Source organism: Phocoena phocoena, chromosome 8 (genome assembly GCF_963924675.1).
Source record: "Phocoena phocoena chromosome 8, mPhoPho1.1, whole genome shotgun sequence".
Lineage (NCBI taxonomy): Eukaryota > Metazoa > Chordata > Mammalia > Artiodactyla > Phocoenidae > Phocoena > Phocoena phocoena.
In genome coordinates this window covers 101,405,660-101,426,407 of record NC_089226.1, presented here as the reverse complement: position 1 = coordinate 101,426,407, position 20,748 = coordinate 101,405,660, and the positions used below count along the sequence as shown (strand labels likewise).

The window sequence follows — 20,748 nt, the reverse complement described above, 5'->3', positions numbered from 1 at the left end:
CTTCCTGTGGTTGATTTCTGGATTCATACTGCTGTGGTAGGAAAAAATGTTTTATATTATTTCTATCTTAAATTTGTTGAGACTTGTTTTGTGATCCAATATGTGATCTATCCTGGAGAACATTCCATATGCACTTGAAGAGAATGTGTATTCTGATTTTGGGGGGAGGGGGATGTAATGTCCTGTAGATATCAACCAAGTCCAACTGGTCTATTGTGTCTTTAAGACCACTTTTGCCTTACTGATTTTCTGTCTGGATGATCTGTCCACTGATGTCAGTGGAATATTAAATTTTCCTACTATTATTGTATTATTGTCAATTTCTCCCTTTATGTTTGCTAGTGTTTGCTTTATATATTTAGGTGTTCCTCTATTGAGTGCATATATGTTAGCTAGTGTAATATCCTGTTCTTGTATTTATCCCTGTATTATTATATAAAGCCTTCTTTGTCTTTTTCTATAGGCTTTGTTATAAAATCTATTATGTTTCATATGAGTACTGCTACTTCTGATTTCTTGTCGTTTCCCTTTGAAATATCTTTTTCTATCCCTTCACTTTCAGACTCACTCTCAAGTTGTCTCATGTGGGCAGCATACTGAATGTCTTGGTTTCTTTTCCCAATTAGCTACTCTATATCTTTTGATTGGAGCAGTTAGTTAATTGATATTTAAAGTAATTATTGATAGTGGTGTACTTTTGCAATTTTATTACATATTTTCTGGTTGTTTTTATAGATCTGCTTTCTTCATTTTATCTCCTTTTAGTTCCTACTATTGTGATTTGATAATTTTCTTTTTTAAATATTTTTCTTAATTTTTATTGGAGTATAGTTGATGTACAATGTTGTGTTGGTTTCAGGTGTACACACCTACTATATATAAAATGATGATTTTCTTTAGTAGTGTGCTTGGCTTTCTCTTTTTGATTTTTGTGTATTCTTTTTATAAATTTATTTATTTTTGGCTGCGTTGGGTATTCCTTGTTGCATGCAGGCTTTCTCTAGTTGCAGCGAGCAGGGGCTGCTCTTCCTTGCACTGCACGGGTTTCTCATCACGGTGGCTTCTCTTGTTGCAGAGCATGGGCTCCAGTCATGTGGGCTTCAGTAGTTGTGGTGCATGGGCTTAGTTGGTCCGTGGCATGTGGGATCTTCCCCGACCAGGGCTCGAACCTGTGTCCTCTGCCTTGGCAGACGGATTCTTAACCACTGTGCCACCAGAGAAGCCCTAAAAATATTTATTTATTTATTTGGTTGCACCCTGTCAGTTGCGGCAGACGGGTTCCTTAGTTGTGGCATGCATGTGGGATCTAGCTCCCTGACCAGGGATTGAACCCAGGCCCCCTGCATTGGAAGCATGGAATCTTAACCACTGCACCACCAGGGAAGTCTTGATTTTTGTGTATTTACTATAGGCTTCTGATTTATTTTTACCATGGGGTTCATGTATGTTGACTCATAATTATACCCACTTGTTTTAAACTGGCTGTTAATTTAAGTTCAAACACATTCTAAGACATACACATTTTTATTCCCCTCCCCCACATTCCCCTCCCCGACATTTGTGGTTTTGATGTCATATTTTACATATTCATGTTTATCTCTTAACTGTTTATCTCATAGTAGTTATGGTTGTTTTTACAATTTTTTGACTTTTAATGTACAGCTGGCACACTTAGTGATCTTAAATTCTTTCTATATATTTGTGTTTCCTAATGGGATTTTCCCTTTCTTATAGATCCTTACTTCTTTTCTATTTGGAGAAGAATATTCAACATTTCCTTTACGATATGTTTAGTATTGATTAATTCTTTCAGTTTTGCTTTTCTAAGAAGTTCTTTATTTCTCTTTCTATCCTAAATGGTACTCTTGCTTGGTAGAGTATCCTGGGTTGCTGTTTTTTTCCTTTCAGCACTTTGAATATGTCATGGCACTCCATTCTGGCTTGCAAATTTTCTGCAGAAAAATCAGTTGATAGCCTTATGGGAATTCTCTTGTATATAACTCATTGTTTTTCTCTTGCTGCCTTTAGAATCCTTTCTTTATCTTTCACTTTTATCATTTTAATTATGATATATCTTGTTGTGGGTCTGTTTGGTTTAATCTTTTCTAGGACCCTCTGTGCTTCCTGTGTCTGGATATCTGTTTCTTTCTCCAGGTTTGGGAAATTTTCAGACATAATTTCCTTATATCCATTTTCAATCTACTTATCTTTCTCTTCTCCCTCTGGAACCCAATAATGCAAATGTTGTCATGCTTCATGTTATCTCAGAGATCTTATAGATTGTGATCATTTTTTTTTATGTGTCCGGAGCCTGTGCTCCGCAACGGGAGAGGCCACAACAGTGAGAGGCCTGCGTACCGCAAAAAAAAAAAAAAAAAAAAAGACAGTTGGCTATAAATGTATGGGTTTATTTCTGAACTCTCAGTTCTGTTACATTTGTCTGTATGTCAATCCTTATACCAGTACCATAACATTTGGTAACTGTAGCTTTATTGTAGTTCTGAAACCGAGATGCATGAGTCCCCTGAATTTACTCTTCTTTTTCAAAATTGTTTGGCTATTTGGAGCCCTGATTTCATATGAATATAAGTTTCAGCTTTTCTGTTTCTAGAAAAACATTACATTGGAGTTTTGATTGTGACTTCATTGAAACTGTAGCTGCATTAAATATGATTGACTTCATTGATAATATTAGGTCTTCCTACCTCATTAACATGGGATACTTTCCATTTATTTAGGTCTTCTCTAATTTCTTTCAACAACGCTGTATAGTTTTCAATGTGCAAGTCTTTCACATCCTAGGTTAAATTTATTTCTAAGCATTTTATTCCTTTAGAAGATGATGTATGGGTAATAAATTTCCTAATTTCTTTTCAAATTGTTCACTTCAAATATATAGAAAAACAACTGATTTTTGTGTGTTCGTTTTGTACTCTGCAACTTTCTTAAATTCGTTTATTAGTTCTAATGAATTTCTTGGGCATTCTTTGGAATTTTCTGTATCTATATGATCATGTCATCTATATATATATATATATATGATTATTATTCCTTTTTACTTTGGGTAAATTTTATTTCTCTTTCTCTCTAATTGCTCTACATAGGTTTACAGTATGATGTCAAATAGCAGCAGTGAAAGCAGACATCTTTATCTTTCTCCTTACCTTAGTGTGAAAGTTAATATTCTTTCACCATTGACTGTAGTGATAGTTGTAGCTTTATTCCTAAACACCCTTTAAAATATTGAGGAAGTTACATTTAATTCCTATATTATTTTCACCAAGAAAATTGTTTTATTTTATAAAATGTCTCCTAAGCATCAGTTGACATTATATAGGTTTTTTTCCTTCATTGTATTGATGTGGTATATTATATTGGATTATTATCTTATGATGAAGCACTTTGCATTTCTGTGATAAATCCTATTTTTTTTACAGTATATAAACATTTTAATATGCAGTTGGATTCAGTTTGCTTGCATTTTGTTGAATATTTTTAGGTCTATATTCAGAGGGGATATGGCTCTGTAATTTTCATTTTTCTGAAGTCATTATCTAGCTTTGATATCATAAGAACACTGGTCTTATAGTATGAGTTAGGAAGTTTTCCTACTTTTCTGCTTTATGGAAGAGTTCAAGAAGTATTGGCATTGGATTTGAGATAGTGGAGTAAAAGGACGTGCACTCACTCCCTCTTGCAAGAGCACTGGAATCACAACTAACTGCTGAACAATCATCAACAGGGATACACTGAAACTCATCAAAAAATATACCTCACATCCAAAGACAAAGGAGAAGCTGCAATGAGATGGTAGAGGGACACAATCACAATAAAATCAAATCCCATAACCACAGGGTGCATGACTCGCAAACTGGAGAACAATTATACCACAGAAGTCTGTGCACTGGAGTGAAGGTTCTGAGCCCCATGTCAGGCTTCCCAACCTGGGGGTCTGGCAATGGGAGGAGGAATGCTCAGAGAATCAAACTTTGAAAGCTAGCAGGATTTGATTGCAGGACTTTGACAGGACTTGGGGAAACAGAGACTCCGCTCTTGGAGGGCACACACAAAGTAGTGTGCACATCAGGACCCAGGGGGAAGGAACTGTGACCCCATAGGAAATTGAACCAGACATACCTGCTGGTGTTGGAGGGTCTCCTGCAGAGGACAGGGCTGTGGCTTACAGCAGGGACAAGGACACTGGCAGCAGAAATTCTGGGAAGTACTCCTTGGCATGAGCCCTCTCAGTGTCTGCCATTAGCCCCACCAAAGAGCCTGTAGCCTCCAATGCTATGTCATCACAGGCCAACCAACCAACAGGGAGGGGACTCAGCCCCACTGATCAGCAGACAAGCAGATTAAAGTTTTACTGAGCTCTGCCCAAAAGAGCAACATCCAGCTCTACCCACACTAGCCCCTACCATTGGGAAGCTTCCACAAGCCTCTTAGATAGCCTCATCCACCAGAGGGCAGACAGCAGAAGCAAGAACTACAATCCTGCAGCCTGTGGAACAAAAACCACATTCACAGAAGAACGGACAAAATGAAAATGCAGAGGGCCACATACCAGATGAAGGAACAAGGTAAAACCCCTGAAAAACAATTAAATGGAGATAGGCAACCTTCCAGAAAAAGAATTCAGAATAACGATAGTGAAGATGATCCAGGACCTCAGAAAAAGAATGGAGGCAAAGATCGAGAAGATGTAAGGAATGTTTAACAAAGACCTAGAAGAATTAAAGGACAAACACCTAGAAGAATTAAAGAACAAACAAACAGAGATGAACAATACAATAACTGAAATGAAAAAAATACACTAGAAGGAATCAATAGCAGAATAACTGAGGCAGAAGGATGGACAAGTGACCTGGAAGATAGAATGGTGGAAATCACTGCCATGGAAAGAATAAAGAAAAAAGAATGAAAAGAAATGAAGACAGCCTAAGAGACATCTGGGACAACATTAATAAACCAGCATTCACATTATAGGGGTCCCCAAAGGAGAAGAGAAAGAGAAAGGATGCAAGAAAATATTTGAAGAGATTATAGTCGAAAACTTCCCTAACATGGGAAAGGAAACAGCCATCCAAGTCCAGGAAGCACTTGGATGATTGTTCATCCAAGCCAGAGACTCCCAGGCGGGATAAACCCAAGGAGAAACATGCCAAGACACACAGTAATCAAATCGAAAAAATTAAAGACAAAGAAAAATTATTGAAAGCAACAAGGGAAAAGTGACAAATAACATACAAGGGAACTCCTATAAGGTAGTGGCTGATTTCTTAGCAGAAAATCTACCAGGCAGAAGGGAGTGGCATGATATATTTAAAGTGATGAAAGGGAAGAACCTACAACTAAGATTACTCTAGCCAGCAAGGATCTCATTCAGATTCAACAGAGTAATCGAAAGGTTTACAGACAAACAAAAACTAAAAGAACTCAGCACAGCCAAACCAGCTCTACAACAAATGTTAAAGGAACTTCTTTAAGTGGGAAACACAAGAGAAGAAACGGACCTACAAAAACAAAACCAAAATAATTTTTAACATGGTAATAGGAACATACATACTGATAATTACTTTCATTGTGAATGGATTAAATGATACAGCCAAAAGACACAGGCTGCCTGAATGGATACATAAAGAAGACCCATATATATGCTGTCTACAAGAGACCCACCTCAGACCTAGGGACACATAGTCTGAAAGTGAGGGGATGGAAAAAGGTATTCCATGCAAATGGAAATCAAAAGAAAGCTGGAGTAGCAATACTCATATCAGACATAATACTCTTTAAAATAAAGAATGTTATAAGAAACAAGGAAGGACACTATCTAATGGTCAAGAGATTAATCCAACAAGAAGATATAACAATTATAAATATATATGCATCCAACATAGGAGCACCTCAATACATAAGGCAAATGCTAACTGCTATAAAAGAGGAAATCTACAGTAACAAAATAATAGTTGGGGACTTTAACACCTCACATAAAACAAAGGACAGATCATCCAAACAGAAAATTAATAAGGAAACAAAAGCTTTAAATGACACAATAGACCAGATAGATTTCACTGATATCTATAGGACATTCCATCCGAAAACAACAGATTTCACTTTCTTCTCAGGTGCACACGGAACATTCTCCAGGTGAGATGACATCTTGGGTCACAAATCAAGCTTCAGTAAATTTAAGAAAGTTGAAATCATATCAAGCATCTTTCTGACCAAAACTCTATGAAATTAGAAATAAATTGCAGGGGGAAAAAAGTAAAATACACAAACACATGGAGGGTAAACCATATGTTACTAAATAACCAAGAGATCACTGAAGAAATCAAAGAGGAAATCAAAAAATACCTAGAGACAAATTACAAAGAAAACACGATGATCCAAAACCTATGGGAAGCAGCAAAAGCAGTTCTAAGAGGGAAGTTTATAGTAAATATAATCCTACCTCAAGAAACAAGAAAAGTCTCAGATAAACAATCTAACCTTATACCTAAAGGAACTAGAGAAAGAACAAACAAAACCCAAAGTTAGTAGAAGGAAAGAAATCATAAAGATCAGAGCAGAAATAAATGAAATAGAAACAAAGAAAACAATAGCAAAGATCAATAAAACTAAAAGCTGGTTCTGTGAGAAGATAAACAAAATTGATAAATATTTAGCCAGACTCATCAAGAAAAGGAGGCAGAGGACTCAAATCAATAAAATTACAAATGAAAAAGGAGGAGTTACAACAGACACTGCAGAAATACAAAGCATCATAAGAAACTACAACAATCAATTCTATGCCAATAAACTGGACAACCAGGAAGAAATGGACTAATTCTTAGAAAGGTATCACCTTCCAAGACTGAACCATGAAGAAATAGAAAATATAAACAGGCAAACACTACAAAAAAAGAAAATTGCAGACCAATATCACTGATGAATATAGATGCAAAAATCCTCAACAAAATACTTGCAAACAGAATCCAACAACACATTAAAAGCATCATAGACCATGATCAAGTGGGATTCATCCCAGTGATGCAAGTATTCTTCAATATGCACAAATAAATCAGTGTGATTCACCATATTAACAAATTGAAAAATAAAAACCATATGATCATCTCAGTAGATGCAGAAAAAGCTTTTGACAAAATTCAACAAAAATTTATGATAAAAGCTCTCCAGAAACTGGGCATAGAGGGAACCTACCTCAACATAATAAAGGCCATATGTGACAAACCCATAGCAAACATCATTCTCAATGGTGAAAAATTGAAAGCATTTCCTCTAAGACCAGGAACAAGACAAGGATGTGTACTCTCGCCATTATCATTCAACATAGTTTTGGAAGTCCTAGCCACGACAATCAGAGAAGAAAAAGAAATAAAAGGAATACAAATTGGAAAAGAAGAAGTAAAACTATCACTGTTTGCAGTTGACATGATACTATACTTAGAGAATCCTAAGATGCTACCAGAAAACTACTAGAGCTAATCAATGAATTTGGTAAAATTGCAGGATACAAAATTAATGCACAGAAATCTCTTGCATTACTATACACTAACAATGAAAGATCAGAAAGAGAAATTAAGGAAACAATCCCATTCACCTCTGCAACAATAAGAATAAAATACCTAGGAATAAACCTAGCTAAGGAGGTAAAAGACGTGTACTCAGGAAACTGTAGGACACTGATGAAAGAAATCAAAGATGATACAGATGGAGAGATATACCATGTTCTTGCAATGGAATAACCAATATTGTGAAAATGACTATACTACCCAAAGCAATCTACAGATTCAATGCAATCCCTATCAAATTACCAACGGAATTCTTTACAGAACTAGAACAAAAAAATCTTAAAATTTGTATGGAGACACAAAGGCCCCATATAGCCAAAGCAATCTTCAGGGGAAAAAACGGAGCCAGAGGAATAATACTCCCTGGCCTCAGACTATACTACAAAGCTACAGTAATTATGACAATTTAGTACTGGCATAAAAACAGAAATATAGATCAATGGTACAGGATAGAAAGCCCAGAGATAAACTCACACACATATGGTCAACTAATCTATGACAAAGGAGGCAAGGATATACAATGGAGAAAAGACACACTCCTCAATAAGTGATGCTGGGAAAACTGGACAGCTACATGTAAAATGATGAAATTAGAACACTCCCTAACACCATACACACACACACACAAAAAAAACTCAAAGTGGATTAAAGACTTAAATGTAACACCAGACACTATAAAACTCTTACAGGAAAACATAGGAAGAACACTGTTTGACATAAATCACAGCAAGATCTTTTTTGACCCACACCCTAGAGTAATGGAAACAAAAATAAACAAATGGACCTAACAAAACTTAAAAGCTTTTGCACAGCAAAGCAAACTATAAACAAGACAAAAAGACAACCCTCAGAATGGGAGAAAATATTTGCAAAAGAAGCAACAGACAATGGATTAATCTCCAAAATATATATACAGCTCATGCAGCTCAATATTAAAAAAACAAACAACCCAATCCAAAAATGGGCAGAAGACCTAAATAGACATTTATCCAAAGAAGACATACAGATGGCCAAGAGACATATGAAAACCTGCTCAACATCACTAATTATTAGAGAAATGCAATACAAAAACAATGAGGAATCACTTCACTCCAGTTAGAATGGACATCATTAGAAAGTCTACAAACCACAAATACTGGAGAGGGTGTGGAGAAAAGGGAACCCTCTTGCATCTATTGGTGGGAATGTAAATTGATACAGCCACTATGGAGAATAGCATGGAGGTTCCTTAAAAAACTAAAAATAGAATTACCATATGATACAGCAATCCCACTACTGGGCACATACCCAGAGAAAAACCTAATTCAAAAAGTCATATGCACTCCAATGTTCATTGCAGCACTATTTAAAATAGCCAGATCATGGAAGCAACCTACATGCCCATTGACAGATGAGTGGATAAAGAAGTTGTGGTACATATACACAATGGAATATTACTCAGCCTTAAAAAGGAACGAAATTGGGTCATTTATAAAGACGTGGATGGACCTAGCAACTGTCATACAGATTTAAGTAAGTCAGAAAGTGAGAAACAAAAATAGTATATTGACACATATATGTGGAATCTAGAAAAATGGTACAGATGAACCAGTTTGCAAAGCAGAAATAAAGACACAGATGTAGAGAACAAATGTATGGACACCAAGAGGGGAAAGTGGACGGGTGTATGGTAGGATGAATTGGGAGATTGGGATTGACATATATACACTGATATGTATAAAATAGATAACTAGAGGGGGACCTTCAAGAAGGCAGACTAGTAAGAGGTGGAGATCACCTTCTTCCCAACAAATACATCAAAAATGCATCTACATGTGGAACAACTCCTACAGAACACCTACTGAGCGCTGGAAGAAGACCTCAGATTTCCCAACAGGCAAGAAAATCCACTCATACCTGGGTAGGGCATAAGAAAAAGAAAAAACAGAGACAAAATAATAGGGATGGAACCTGCACCCCTGGGAGGGAGCTGTGAAGGAGGAAAAGTTTCCAACACTAAGAAGCCTCTTCACTGGCAGAGACGGGGAGTGGGTGGGGGAGAAGCTTCAGAGACCCAGAGGAGAGCTTAGCAACAAGGGTGCAGAGGGCAAAGCAGAGAGATTCCCACACAGAGGATCAGTGTTGACCAGCACTCATCAGCCTGAGAGGCTTGTCTGCTCACCCCCCAGGGCGGGTGGGGGCTGGGAACTGAGGCTTGGGCTTCAGAGGTCAGATCCCAGGGAGAGGACTGGGGTTGGTTGCATGAACACAGCTTGAAGAGGGCTAGTGCACCACAGCTAGCTGGGAGGGAGTCTGGGAAAAAGTCTGGACCTGCCAAAGAGGCAAGAGACCATTGTTTCAGGGTGCGTGAGGAGAGGGGATCCCTTCCCTGTCTGCCCACAGAAGGCAGAGCACTGCCTAAACGAGCTCCCGAGACAGAAAAGAAATGCTAACACTGCTGCTGCAGCCACAAAGAATCTTGTGTGCAAGCACAGGTCACTATCCACACACACTCCCCCAGGAACATGTGCAGCACGCCACTGCCAGGTCTCGTGATCCAGGGACAACTTCCCGAGGAGAAAACACTACACACCTCAGGCTGTTGCAACATCACAGCGACCTCTGCCACCACAGGCTCGCCTCGCATTCCACTTAAAACTACCGCACCCCTCTCTGTTCCTGGCATGAGTAAGCAAGAGCCCCCTAATCAGCCACTGCTTTAACCCCTTCCTTCCTGTGGGGAACAGATGCCTGAGAGCGACCTGCATCCAGAGGTGTGGCCAAAACCAAAGCTGAACCCCAGGAGCTGTGCGAACAAAGAAGAGAAAGGGAAATTTCTCTGTGCAGCCTCAGGAGCAGTGGACTAAATCCCCACAATCAAGTTGATGAACCCTGCATCAATCAATAGCAGAAAAATTGAGGCAGAAGAACGGATAAGTGACCTGGAAGATAAAATAGTGGAAATAACTACCACAGAGCAGAATAAAGAAAAAACAATGAAAAGAATTGAGGACAGTATCAGAGACCTCTGGGGCAACATTAAATGCACTACTATTTGAATTATAGGGGTCCCAGAAGTAGTAAACAAAAAGAAAGGGTCTGAGAAAATATTTGAAGAGATTATAGTTGAAAATTTCCCTAATATGGAAAAGGAACTAGTCAATCAAGTCCAGGAAGTGCAGAGACTCCATACAGGATAATTCCAAGGAGAAACATGCCAAGACACATATTAATCTAACTATCAAAAATTAAATACCAAGAAAAAATATTAAAAGCAGCAAGGGAAAAGCAACAAATAACGTACAAGGGAATCCCCATAAGTTGAACAGGTGATCTTTCAGCAGAAATTCTGCAAGCCAGGAGGAAGTGGTAGGATATACTTAACGTGATGAAAGGGGAAAATCTACAACCAAGATTAATCTACCCAGCAAGGATCTCATTCAGATTCAACAGAGAAATTAAACCTTTAGAGACAAGCAAAAAATTAACAGAATTTGGCACCACCAAACCAGCTGTACAAATGCTAAAGGAATTTCTCTAGGCAGGAAACACAAGGGAAGGAAAAGACCTACAAGGACAAATGCAAAACAATTAAGAAGATGGTAATAGGAACATACATATCGATAATTACTTAAAATGTAAAAGGATTAAATGCTCCAATCAAAAGATATAAACTGGCTGAATGGATATGAAAATAAGACCCGTATATATGCGGTCTACAAGAGACCCACTTCAGACCTAGGGACACATTCAGACTGAAAGTGAGGAGATAGAAAAAGATATTTCATGCAAATGGAAATCAAAAGAAAGCTGGAGTAGCCATTCTCATATCAGACAAAATAGATTTTAAAGTAAAGAGTATTATAAGAGACGAAGAAGGACAGTACATAATGATCAAGGGATCAATCAAAGAAGAAGATATATCAAGTGTAAATATTTATGCACCCAACATAGCAGCACCTCAATACATAAGGCAAATGCTAACAGCCATGAAAGGGGAAATCAACAGTAACACATTCATAGTAGGGGACTTTAACACCCCACTATCACCAATGAACAGATCATCCAAAATGAAAACAAGGAAACACAAGCTTTAGATGATACATTAAACAAGATGGACTTAATAGATATTTATAGGACATGCCATGCAAAAACAACAAAATACACTTTCTTCTCAAGTGCTAATGGAACATTCTCCAGGATAGATCATATCCTGGGTGCAAATCAAGCCTTAGTAAATTTAAGAAAATTGAAACTGTATCAAGTATCTTTTCCAACCACAACGCTATGAGACAAGATATCAATTACATGAAAAAATCCATAAAAAGTACAAACACATGGAGGGTAAACAATACACTACTAAACACCCAAGAGATCACTGAAGAAATCAAAGAGGAAATCAAAAAATACCTAGAAAAAATGGGCCCGCATACTACCGCCCACCAAAAAAAAAAAAACTACAATGAGATATCATCTCACACCAATCAGCATGGCCATCATCAAAAAATCTAGAAACAATAAATGTTGGAGAGGGTGTGGAGAAAAGGGAATCCTCTTGAACTGTTGGTGGGAATGTAAATTGATACAGCCACTGTGGAGAACAGTATAGAGTTTCCTTTAAAAACTACAAATAGAACTACCATACGACCCAGCAATCCCACTACTGGGCATATACCCTGAGAAGACCATAATTCAAAAAGAGTCATGTACCAAAATGTTCACTGCAGCTCTATTTACAATAGCCAGGACATGGAAGTAACCTAACTGTCCATCATCAGATGAATGGATAAGGAAGATGTGGCACATATATACAATGGAATATTACTCAGCCATAAAAATAAATGAAATTGAGATATTTGTAGTGAGGTGGATGGACCTAGAATCTGTCATACAGAGTGAATTAAGTCAGAAAGAGAAAAACAAATACCGTATGCTAACACATATATATACGGAATCTAAGGAAAAAAATGGGCAGAAGAACCTAGGGGCAAGACAGGAATAAAGATGCAGACCTACTAGAGAATTGACTTGAGGATACGGGGAGGGGGAAGGGTAAGCTGGGACAAAGTGAGAGAGTGGCATGAACCTATATACACCACCAAATGTAAAACAAATAGCTATGGGAAGCAGCCACATAGCACAGGGAGATCAGCTCGGTGCTTTGTGACCACCTAGAGGGGTGGGATAGGTAGAGTGGGAGGGAGGGAGATGCAAGAGGGAAGAGATATGGGGACATATGTATATGTATAACTGACTCACTTTGTTATAAAGCAGAAAGTGAACACACCATTGTAAAGCAATTATACTCCAATAAAGATGTTAAAAAAAAAAAGAAGATATACAGATTGCCAACAAACACATGAAAGGATACTCAACATCACTAATCATTAGAGAAATGCAAATCAAAACTACAATGATGTATCACCTCACACCAGTCAGGTGTGAGGCCAACATCAAAAAATCTACAAACAATGCTGGAGAAGGTATGGAGACAAGGGAACCCTCTTGCACTGTTGGTGGGAATGTAAATTGATACAGCCACTATGGAAAACAGTATGGAGGTTCCTTAAAAAACTAAAAATAAAAAAAAATTTTTAAATAAACTAAAAATAAAACTACCATATGATCCAGCAATCCCACTATTGGGGATACACTATGAGAAAACCATAATTCAGTGAGTCATGTACCACAATGTTCATTGCAGCACTATTTACAGTAGCCAGGACATGGAAGCAACCTAAGTGTCCATTGACAGATGAATGGATAAATGGGATGTGGCACATATATACAATGGAATGTTACTCAGCCATCAAAAGAAATGAAAATGAGTTATTTGTAGTGATGTGGATGGACCTAGAATCTGTCATACAGAGTGAAGTAAATCAGAAAGAGAAAAACAAATACCGTAGGCTAACACATATATTTGGAATCTAAAAAAACCAAATGGTTCTGAAGAACCTGGGGCCAGGACAGGAATAAAGACGGAGATGTAGAGAATGAACTTGAGGTCATGGTGAGGGGGAGGGGTAAACTGGGAAGAAGTGACAGAGTAGCTTGACATATATACACTATCAAATGTTAAACAGATAGCTAGTCGGAAGCAGCTGCATAACACAGGGAGATCAGCTCAGTGCTTTGTGTCCACCTAAAGGGGTGGGATAGGGAGGGTGGGAGGAAGAAGAAGAGGGAGGGGATTTGGGGATATATGTATATGTATAGCTGATTCACTTTTTTATACAGCAGAAACTAACACAACAATGTAAAGCAATTATAGTTCAATAAAGATGTTTTAAAAAAAGAAAGCTCTCAAATAACTTTAATTTACACCTGAAGGAACTGGCAAAGAGGAGAAACTAAGCCCAATGTTAGCAGAAGAAAAGAAATAACTAATAGCAGTTCAGAAATAAATAAAATAGAAACTAGGAAAACAATAGAAACCATCAACAAAACCAAGTCGCGATTTTTTGAAAAAGCAAACAAAATTGAGAAACTTATTTGACTAAGAAAATGAGAGAATATTTAAATTAAAAATTTTTAAATGAAAGCAGATAGATTACAGCTGATACTACAGAGATACAAAGAGGCTACTGCAGATATTTATAAGTGACAACGTGTATAACCTAGAATAAAGGGGAAAATTTCTAGAAACATACAATCTACCAAGACAGAAACATTAGCAAGTTCAGTATCTGAACACACCAATAATGATGAAAGATATTGAATCACTAATCAAAACCTCACCCATCCTCAAAAGAAAATATCCAAAATATTTAAACAACATATATAACTCAATATCAAGAAAAGTAAACAACCCTACATAAAAATGGGCAGAAGAACTGATTAGACATTTTTCCAAATACAAAAACAGATGACCAACTGGCACATGAAAAGATACTCAACACTAGGAATCATCAGATAATGCAAATCCAAATCACAATGAGATATCACTTCAAAGCTATCAAATACTTATCGTGAAACAGACCACAAACAACAACTCTTGGTGAAAATACGGAGAAAAGGGAACTTTTATACATTGTTGGTGGGAATGTGAATTGGTGCAGAAACTATGTAAAACAGTATGGAGTTTCCTCAAAAAACTAGAAATAGACTACTGTATGATCCAGCAATACCACTTCTGGATACATATCTGAAAAGAAAAAATACACCATTCAAAAAGATAAGTGCATACAAATGTTCATAGCAGCATTATTTACAATAGAAAAGATATGGAAGCAACCTAAGTGTCCATCAACAGACGAATGAATGAAGAAGATATTATATATATTTATATATATATATACACATATATCTACATACAATGGAATATTACTCAATGATAAAAAAGAAGGAGGGGCTTCCCTGGTGGCACAGTGGTAGAGAGTCTGCCTGCCGATGCAGGGGACACGGGTTCGTGCCCCAGTCCGGGAGGATCCCACATGTCGCTGAGCAGCTGGGCCTGTGAGCCATGGCCGCTGAGCCTGCGCATCTGGAGCCTGTGCTCCGCAACGGGAGAGGCCACAACAGTGAGAGGTCTGCATACCGCAAAAAAAAAAAAAGAAGGAAATTCTAAAATTTGCAACACCATGGATGGGCCTACAGAGTATTATGCTTAGAGAAAAAAGTCAGACAGAAAAAGACAAATACTCTGTGCTTTCATTTATATGTGGAATCTAAAAAATAATACAAATGAATTATGTAATTATACAGAAACAGACTCACAAACTAGTGGTTACCAATGGGGAAAGGGAAGGGCGGGGGAGGCAAGATAGGGGATGAGATTAAGAGACATAAACTACTATGAATAAAATAGATAAGCCACAAGGATAAATTGTAGAGCACAGGTAAATGTAGCTGTTAATTTGTAATAACTTTAAATGGAATATAATCTATAAAAATATTGAATCACAATGTTATGTACTTGAAACTAATACAATACTATAAATTGACTATATTTAAATTTTTTAAAAAGACCTGATAATTTCACAGATGAATTCTTACAAATATTTGAAGAATAAACACCAACTCTTCTCAAACATTTCCAAAACACTAAAGAGGAGAATACAGTCTCAAACTCATTTTATTTATTTATTTATTTATTTAATATCTTTATTGAAGTATAATTACTGTACAATGTTGTGTTAGTTTCTGCTGTACAACAAAGTGAATCAGCTATATGTATACATATATCCCCCATCCCTTCCCTCTTGAGCCTCCCTCCCACCCTCCCTATCCCACCCCTCTATGTCATCACCAAGCACCGAGCTGACCTCCCTGTGCTATGAGGCTGCTTCCCACTAGCTGTCTATTTTACATTTGGTAGTGTATATATGTCAGTGCCACTCTCTCACTTCGTCCCAGCTTCCCCTTCCCCCTGTGTCCTCAAGTCCGTTCTCTACGTCTGCGTCTTTATTCCTGCCCTGCCACTAGGTTCATCAGTACCATTTTTTTAGTTTCCATACATGTGTGCTAGCATACATTTTCCTGTTGTTTTTCTGACTTACTTTACTGTGTATGACAGACTCTAGGTCCATCCACCTTACAAATAACTCAATTTCGTTCCTTTTCATGGCTGAGTAATATTTCATTGTATATATGTGCCACATATTCTTCATCCATTCATCTGTCAATGGACATTTAGGTTGCTGCCATGTCCTGGCTATTGTAAATAGTGCTTCAATGAACTTTGTGGTACATGTATCTTTTTGAATTATGGTCAAACTCATTTTAGAAGACCACCATTTTCAAGATATCAAAATCAGATAAGGACACAACAAGAAAACTACAGTCCAACATCTCTGATGAATATAGATGCAAAAAATTTCTCATCAAAATAATAGCAAACCAAATTTAACAGCACATTAAAAGGGTCATACAATATGATGAAGTGTGATTCATTCCTAAGATGCAAGGAGTTCAACATATGGAAATCAATATACGTGATACACTATATTAATGGAATGAAAGTTAAAAATCATATGATCATTTCAAAAGATAAAGAAAAATCCATTTATATAATACAATATCCTTTCATGATAAAAATGCTCAATTAATTGGGTGTAGAAGGAACATACCTCAACACAATAAAAGTGATATATGACAAGCCTTCAGATAACATCGTACTCAGTAGTAACAATTTGCAAGATTTTCCTCTAAGTTCAAGGGAATAAAGGGAGCCCACTCACACCACTCTTATCAGCATAATCCTGGAAGTCCTAACCAGAGCTATCAGACAAGAAAAAGAAGTAAAATATATTCAAATGGGAAAGAAGGAATTATGTTCTTTTTGTTACAGATGATATGAACTTGTATATAGAAAACCCGGAAGACTCAACCAAAAACTTTGTTAGAACTTATCTACAAATTCAGTACAGTTGCAGGAAACAAAATCAAACACATTTCTATATACCAACAATGAAATATCTGAAAACGGTAATAAAAGAAACAATCCCATTTACTATAGCATCAGAAACAATAAAATGATTAAGGAGATGAAAGATCTGGACACTGAAAAAAACAAGATGATGAAAGAAATTGAAGTGGACAAAAATAAATGGAAAGAACTCATGTTCATGGATGAGAAAAATTAATATTTTTAAAATGTTCACACTACCCAGAGCCATCTATAGATTCAGTGCAATATCTATCAAAATTCCAGTGGCATCTTTCACAGAAACAGAAAAAAACTGTCCAAAAATTTATATGAAATCACAAATGAACCCAAATAGTCAAAGCAATCCTGACAAAGAAGATCCAAGCTAGAAGCAGAACATTGTCTACTTCAAGCTATATTACAAAGCTATAATAATCAAAAGAGTATGGTACTGGCATATAAAGAGACAGATAAACCAATAGAACAGAATCATGATTCGAGAGGTGACACATTCAGAGTCCACAATTTTCAGCCGTAAGATTAAACGACGTTAGGCTTACAGATGACAAGGGGTACTTTAAGCCTCCCATTTCCCCTATGGGAGACTTGAGTATGTGGCAGCCATTGCTGGTCCTCTTACTTTTGGATGACCCCTGCCAGGCACAGGATAACCCAAACTTCTGACTCCAAAAATTATGACTCCTGAGTTCTATAGATTAGTTACCTTATATTGTTGAAAGTATGACCTCTAATGAGGCTTTTTTTCTCTTACAAAATTAAACATACAGGTTATAGCCACAATTATTTCTAATTCAACTTCAGTACCATCTCACTGAGCACATAAATTTTATAGAAATCAATACTAATTACAGCGGGTAACCATGATATGAGGACTAATGTGAGAACCCACAAACATTTAGCTCACTGAATCCTTGGGAAAGGCCTACAATGCTGTTTCTTCAAACAGGCAGAACCTCCTATCTTGAAGCACCTTCCTCTCACTTCCCATTGGTAACTCCTTCTCACCTTTATAAATGAAGTTTATGGTAACTCACCTCAAACTACTATTCTGAAATGCACCTAGATCTCATGAAGAGGTCATTTCTGTGTCCAGTACAGAGAGCTCTGTGGCAACAAAATGGCATTCATCACAATGAGTCTAATTCTGCATTTCCATCTATAGCTCCCTTGGAACCAAGGCAACCCACAACAGTATAAATTGTATATTGGTACTCAATAAAGAATCTTTATGAAGCAATTAATCATAAACTGTGAGAACACCACAGAGGAATGGCAGCAGTGATCTGGAGACACTCACCTGTCTGAGAGATGGCCATATATGAGGCCCCCCACCAGCATTCCAGCCATGAATAGGGATTGAACCACTGGTTTCTGTGACTGATGATCACATACGAGGTCCCACTGGAAGAGAAGGAAACCAGCACAGAGAAGCTTCACAGCATCTTTTACCATTCGATGCGCACTCACTCCAATAGCCCTCAGTGAACACGCCCTCTGGTTTCCTTTACTACATCTACTCATCTGTGTCATTCATGTCTCAGCTTAAGCATGGCTTTCGCTAGATCCTCAGCTCACTCTCCCAGGTTATACCAGGGACAATCTTCATATTGACTGAGCACTGCATACCTCAGTGGTTCTCAATCTTTGTCACACATTGGAAAAATTAAGGTTTGTTTATTTTTTTTAATCACTGATGCCTGGATCACACCTATAGTGAAATACATTCTGATTTGTTTCTCTGACAATTAGTCAGGAAATGGAATTTTTTTAAGTTAATACAAATATTTCCAATTGCAACTAGACTGAGAACAAGTGACCAAGAATAATTTTTCAGGGCTTCCCTGGTGGCGCAGCGGTTGGGAGTCCGCCTGCCGATGCAGGGGACGCGGGTTCATGCCCCGGTCCGGGAAGATCCCACATGCCGCGGAGAGGCTGGGCCCGTGAGCCATGGCCGCTGGGCCTGTGCGTCCAGAGCCTGTGCTCCGCAACGGGAGAGGCCACAACAGTGAGAGGCCCGCGTACCACAAGAAAAAAAAAAAGAATAATTTTTCACACATTATATCAAGTATGTCCTTGTCTAAACGTCAATCTTCACATTAAATTTTAAGCTTTGTGATGGTAAAATTCATAACCAGTTTGTTGATTTCATCATCCTCAGTTGTAATGTGAGTGTTTGGCAATTAAAAAGATAAACAATCACTGAAAGAATAAAAGAGAGCTGGTTATACCAGCTACTCAGTAACTGAATGTTTGAACAGTACCTATTTATGTTATTCTAAACACCCACACCATGTACTCAGAAGAGGTAAATGGGGCCTTTACCTCAGTCACGATGGTGGAGGAGAAGGAGCTTCGGTCATATACCCAGCCGTCCACACAGGGCTCCGTGTCCAGGTCACTCATGTTGGGGAAGGTCCCGTTCAGTTGAAGGAGCTGCCACTGGGGGAGGAGGAAGCGATGACATTTCTCTGGTTTCAAGTTAGAATCCAACGGGATGAAGATTCTCAGGAGGACATCAGGGCTGAAGATCCCAGTGTCATTATCAGAGACAGTGTCATTATCAAGGATGGGGACCCAGCAGCGATGACCAGGAATGGCTGCAGTGAAGTTTTCCAGCAGTATGTGACAGGCTGCTATCATGACCGGAGGAAGAACGAAAACCATCTGAAGGATCTGGAATTTTCCCAGGCCACCAACTTCATTCAGAAGCTCCTCAAAAGCCATTGTGAAGAGGCAATTTTCAAGAAAACTCACAATGAATTTGTAGAGGTAAGTTCAAAGGGAGAAAACTGTTTCCTTTCATTAACTCACACTAAATCTATGTGACCTCACATCAGTTTCTCATCAGTGCTTCTCGTCACTTCGCTACTGCACCAGAACATTGGAAGCAGTTTCCCCAATCTGTCTGGAATCACGAGGTATTAGTTTTTTAAGTAAAGTCATAGAGAAAATTATTTACCAAAGATACTTCTATCTGATGAACATTAAATCTGTTTAAAGGTTTACTCACTTAACGTGCTTCTTCTCAGTGATTCTGTAAAATCAACATTGGACTTTGGCATGTACATGGTCGCTAAATAATCTAAAATATGCCTGCTACAGTCTTTAGTCATTTCCAGAAAATGGAATTTGAGAGACCCAGAAGTGAATGCTTTATGATTTTTCTGGGGAAAGAACAGAAAGCAAGTGTTTTTCTTGTTTATACTGACTTTAAGTTACAATAATTAACAAAGTATAATCCTTTGTTTCTAATTAAAGCATAGTGGGATATGGTGCGATTACTACCTTTTAGCAACTGATACGTGCTTCAGTTTCAGTCACACCCAGAACTCAAAATAATTTTAAATTCCTTCAAATAAAGACAGTGGAGAAAGAGAGGTGAGCTCACCTAAGGATTTATCTTCTGAGGTTTTCCCTTACAGAATATATTAAGGATCTTTTATGCGTTACTGGTCAGAATCCTGATGAATTGGTCACTTTATCAAGATGCTCCTGGCCTCTTTACGTCTAGTAATGCTTCTCGATTTCCAGTATGTATTTTACTTATATTAATATAACATTCCAGGTTTCTTATACTTACAATTTACATGTTACAACTTCCAGTCTGGTATACTTTTAATTGAAGTGTTTATTGGTATTATTGAAGATTTACACGCAGTAGCAAGAAAAAATATAATGAGAATCTGCGTGCACTTCACTCGGTTTCCCCCAACAATAATATTCATAAAACTATAGTATAATAATCACAGTGAAGATATTGAGAGTGACACAGTCTACTGATCTTCTTCAGATTTCCCCAGT

At 37.6% G+C, this 20,748-nt stretch overlaps 1 protein-coding gene across 1 annotated transcript in view; it reads right to left on the bottom strand.

The window, feature by feature from the left end:
* The window catches only part of LOC136126380 (solute carrier family 22 member 10-like), a 40,477-nt gene extending 20,806 nt beyond the window's left edge, over positions 1-19,671 (bottom strand). The window contains exons 1-2 of the mRNA XM_065881484.1: positions 19,270-19,671; positions 18,245-18,348 (exon numbers count right to left, since the gene is read on the bottom strand). Of these exons, the coding sequence (XP_065737556.1) occupies positions 18,245-18,348; positions 19,270-19,671 (506 nt within the window). The remainder of the gene's footprint in view (positions 1-18,244; positions 18,349-19,269) is intronic.
* Between the last annotated feature and the right edge of the window lie 1,077 nt (positions 19,672-20,748).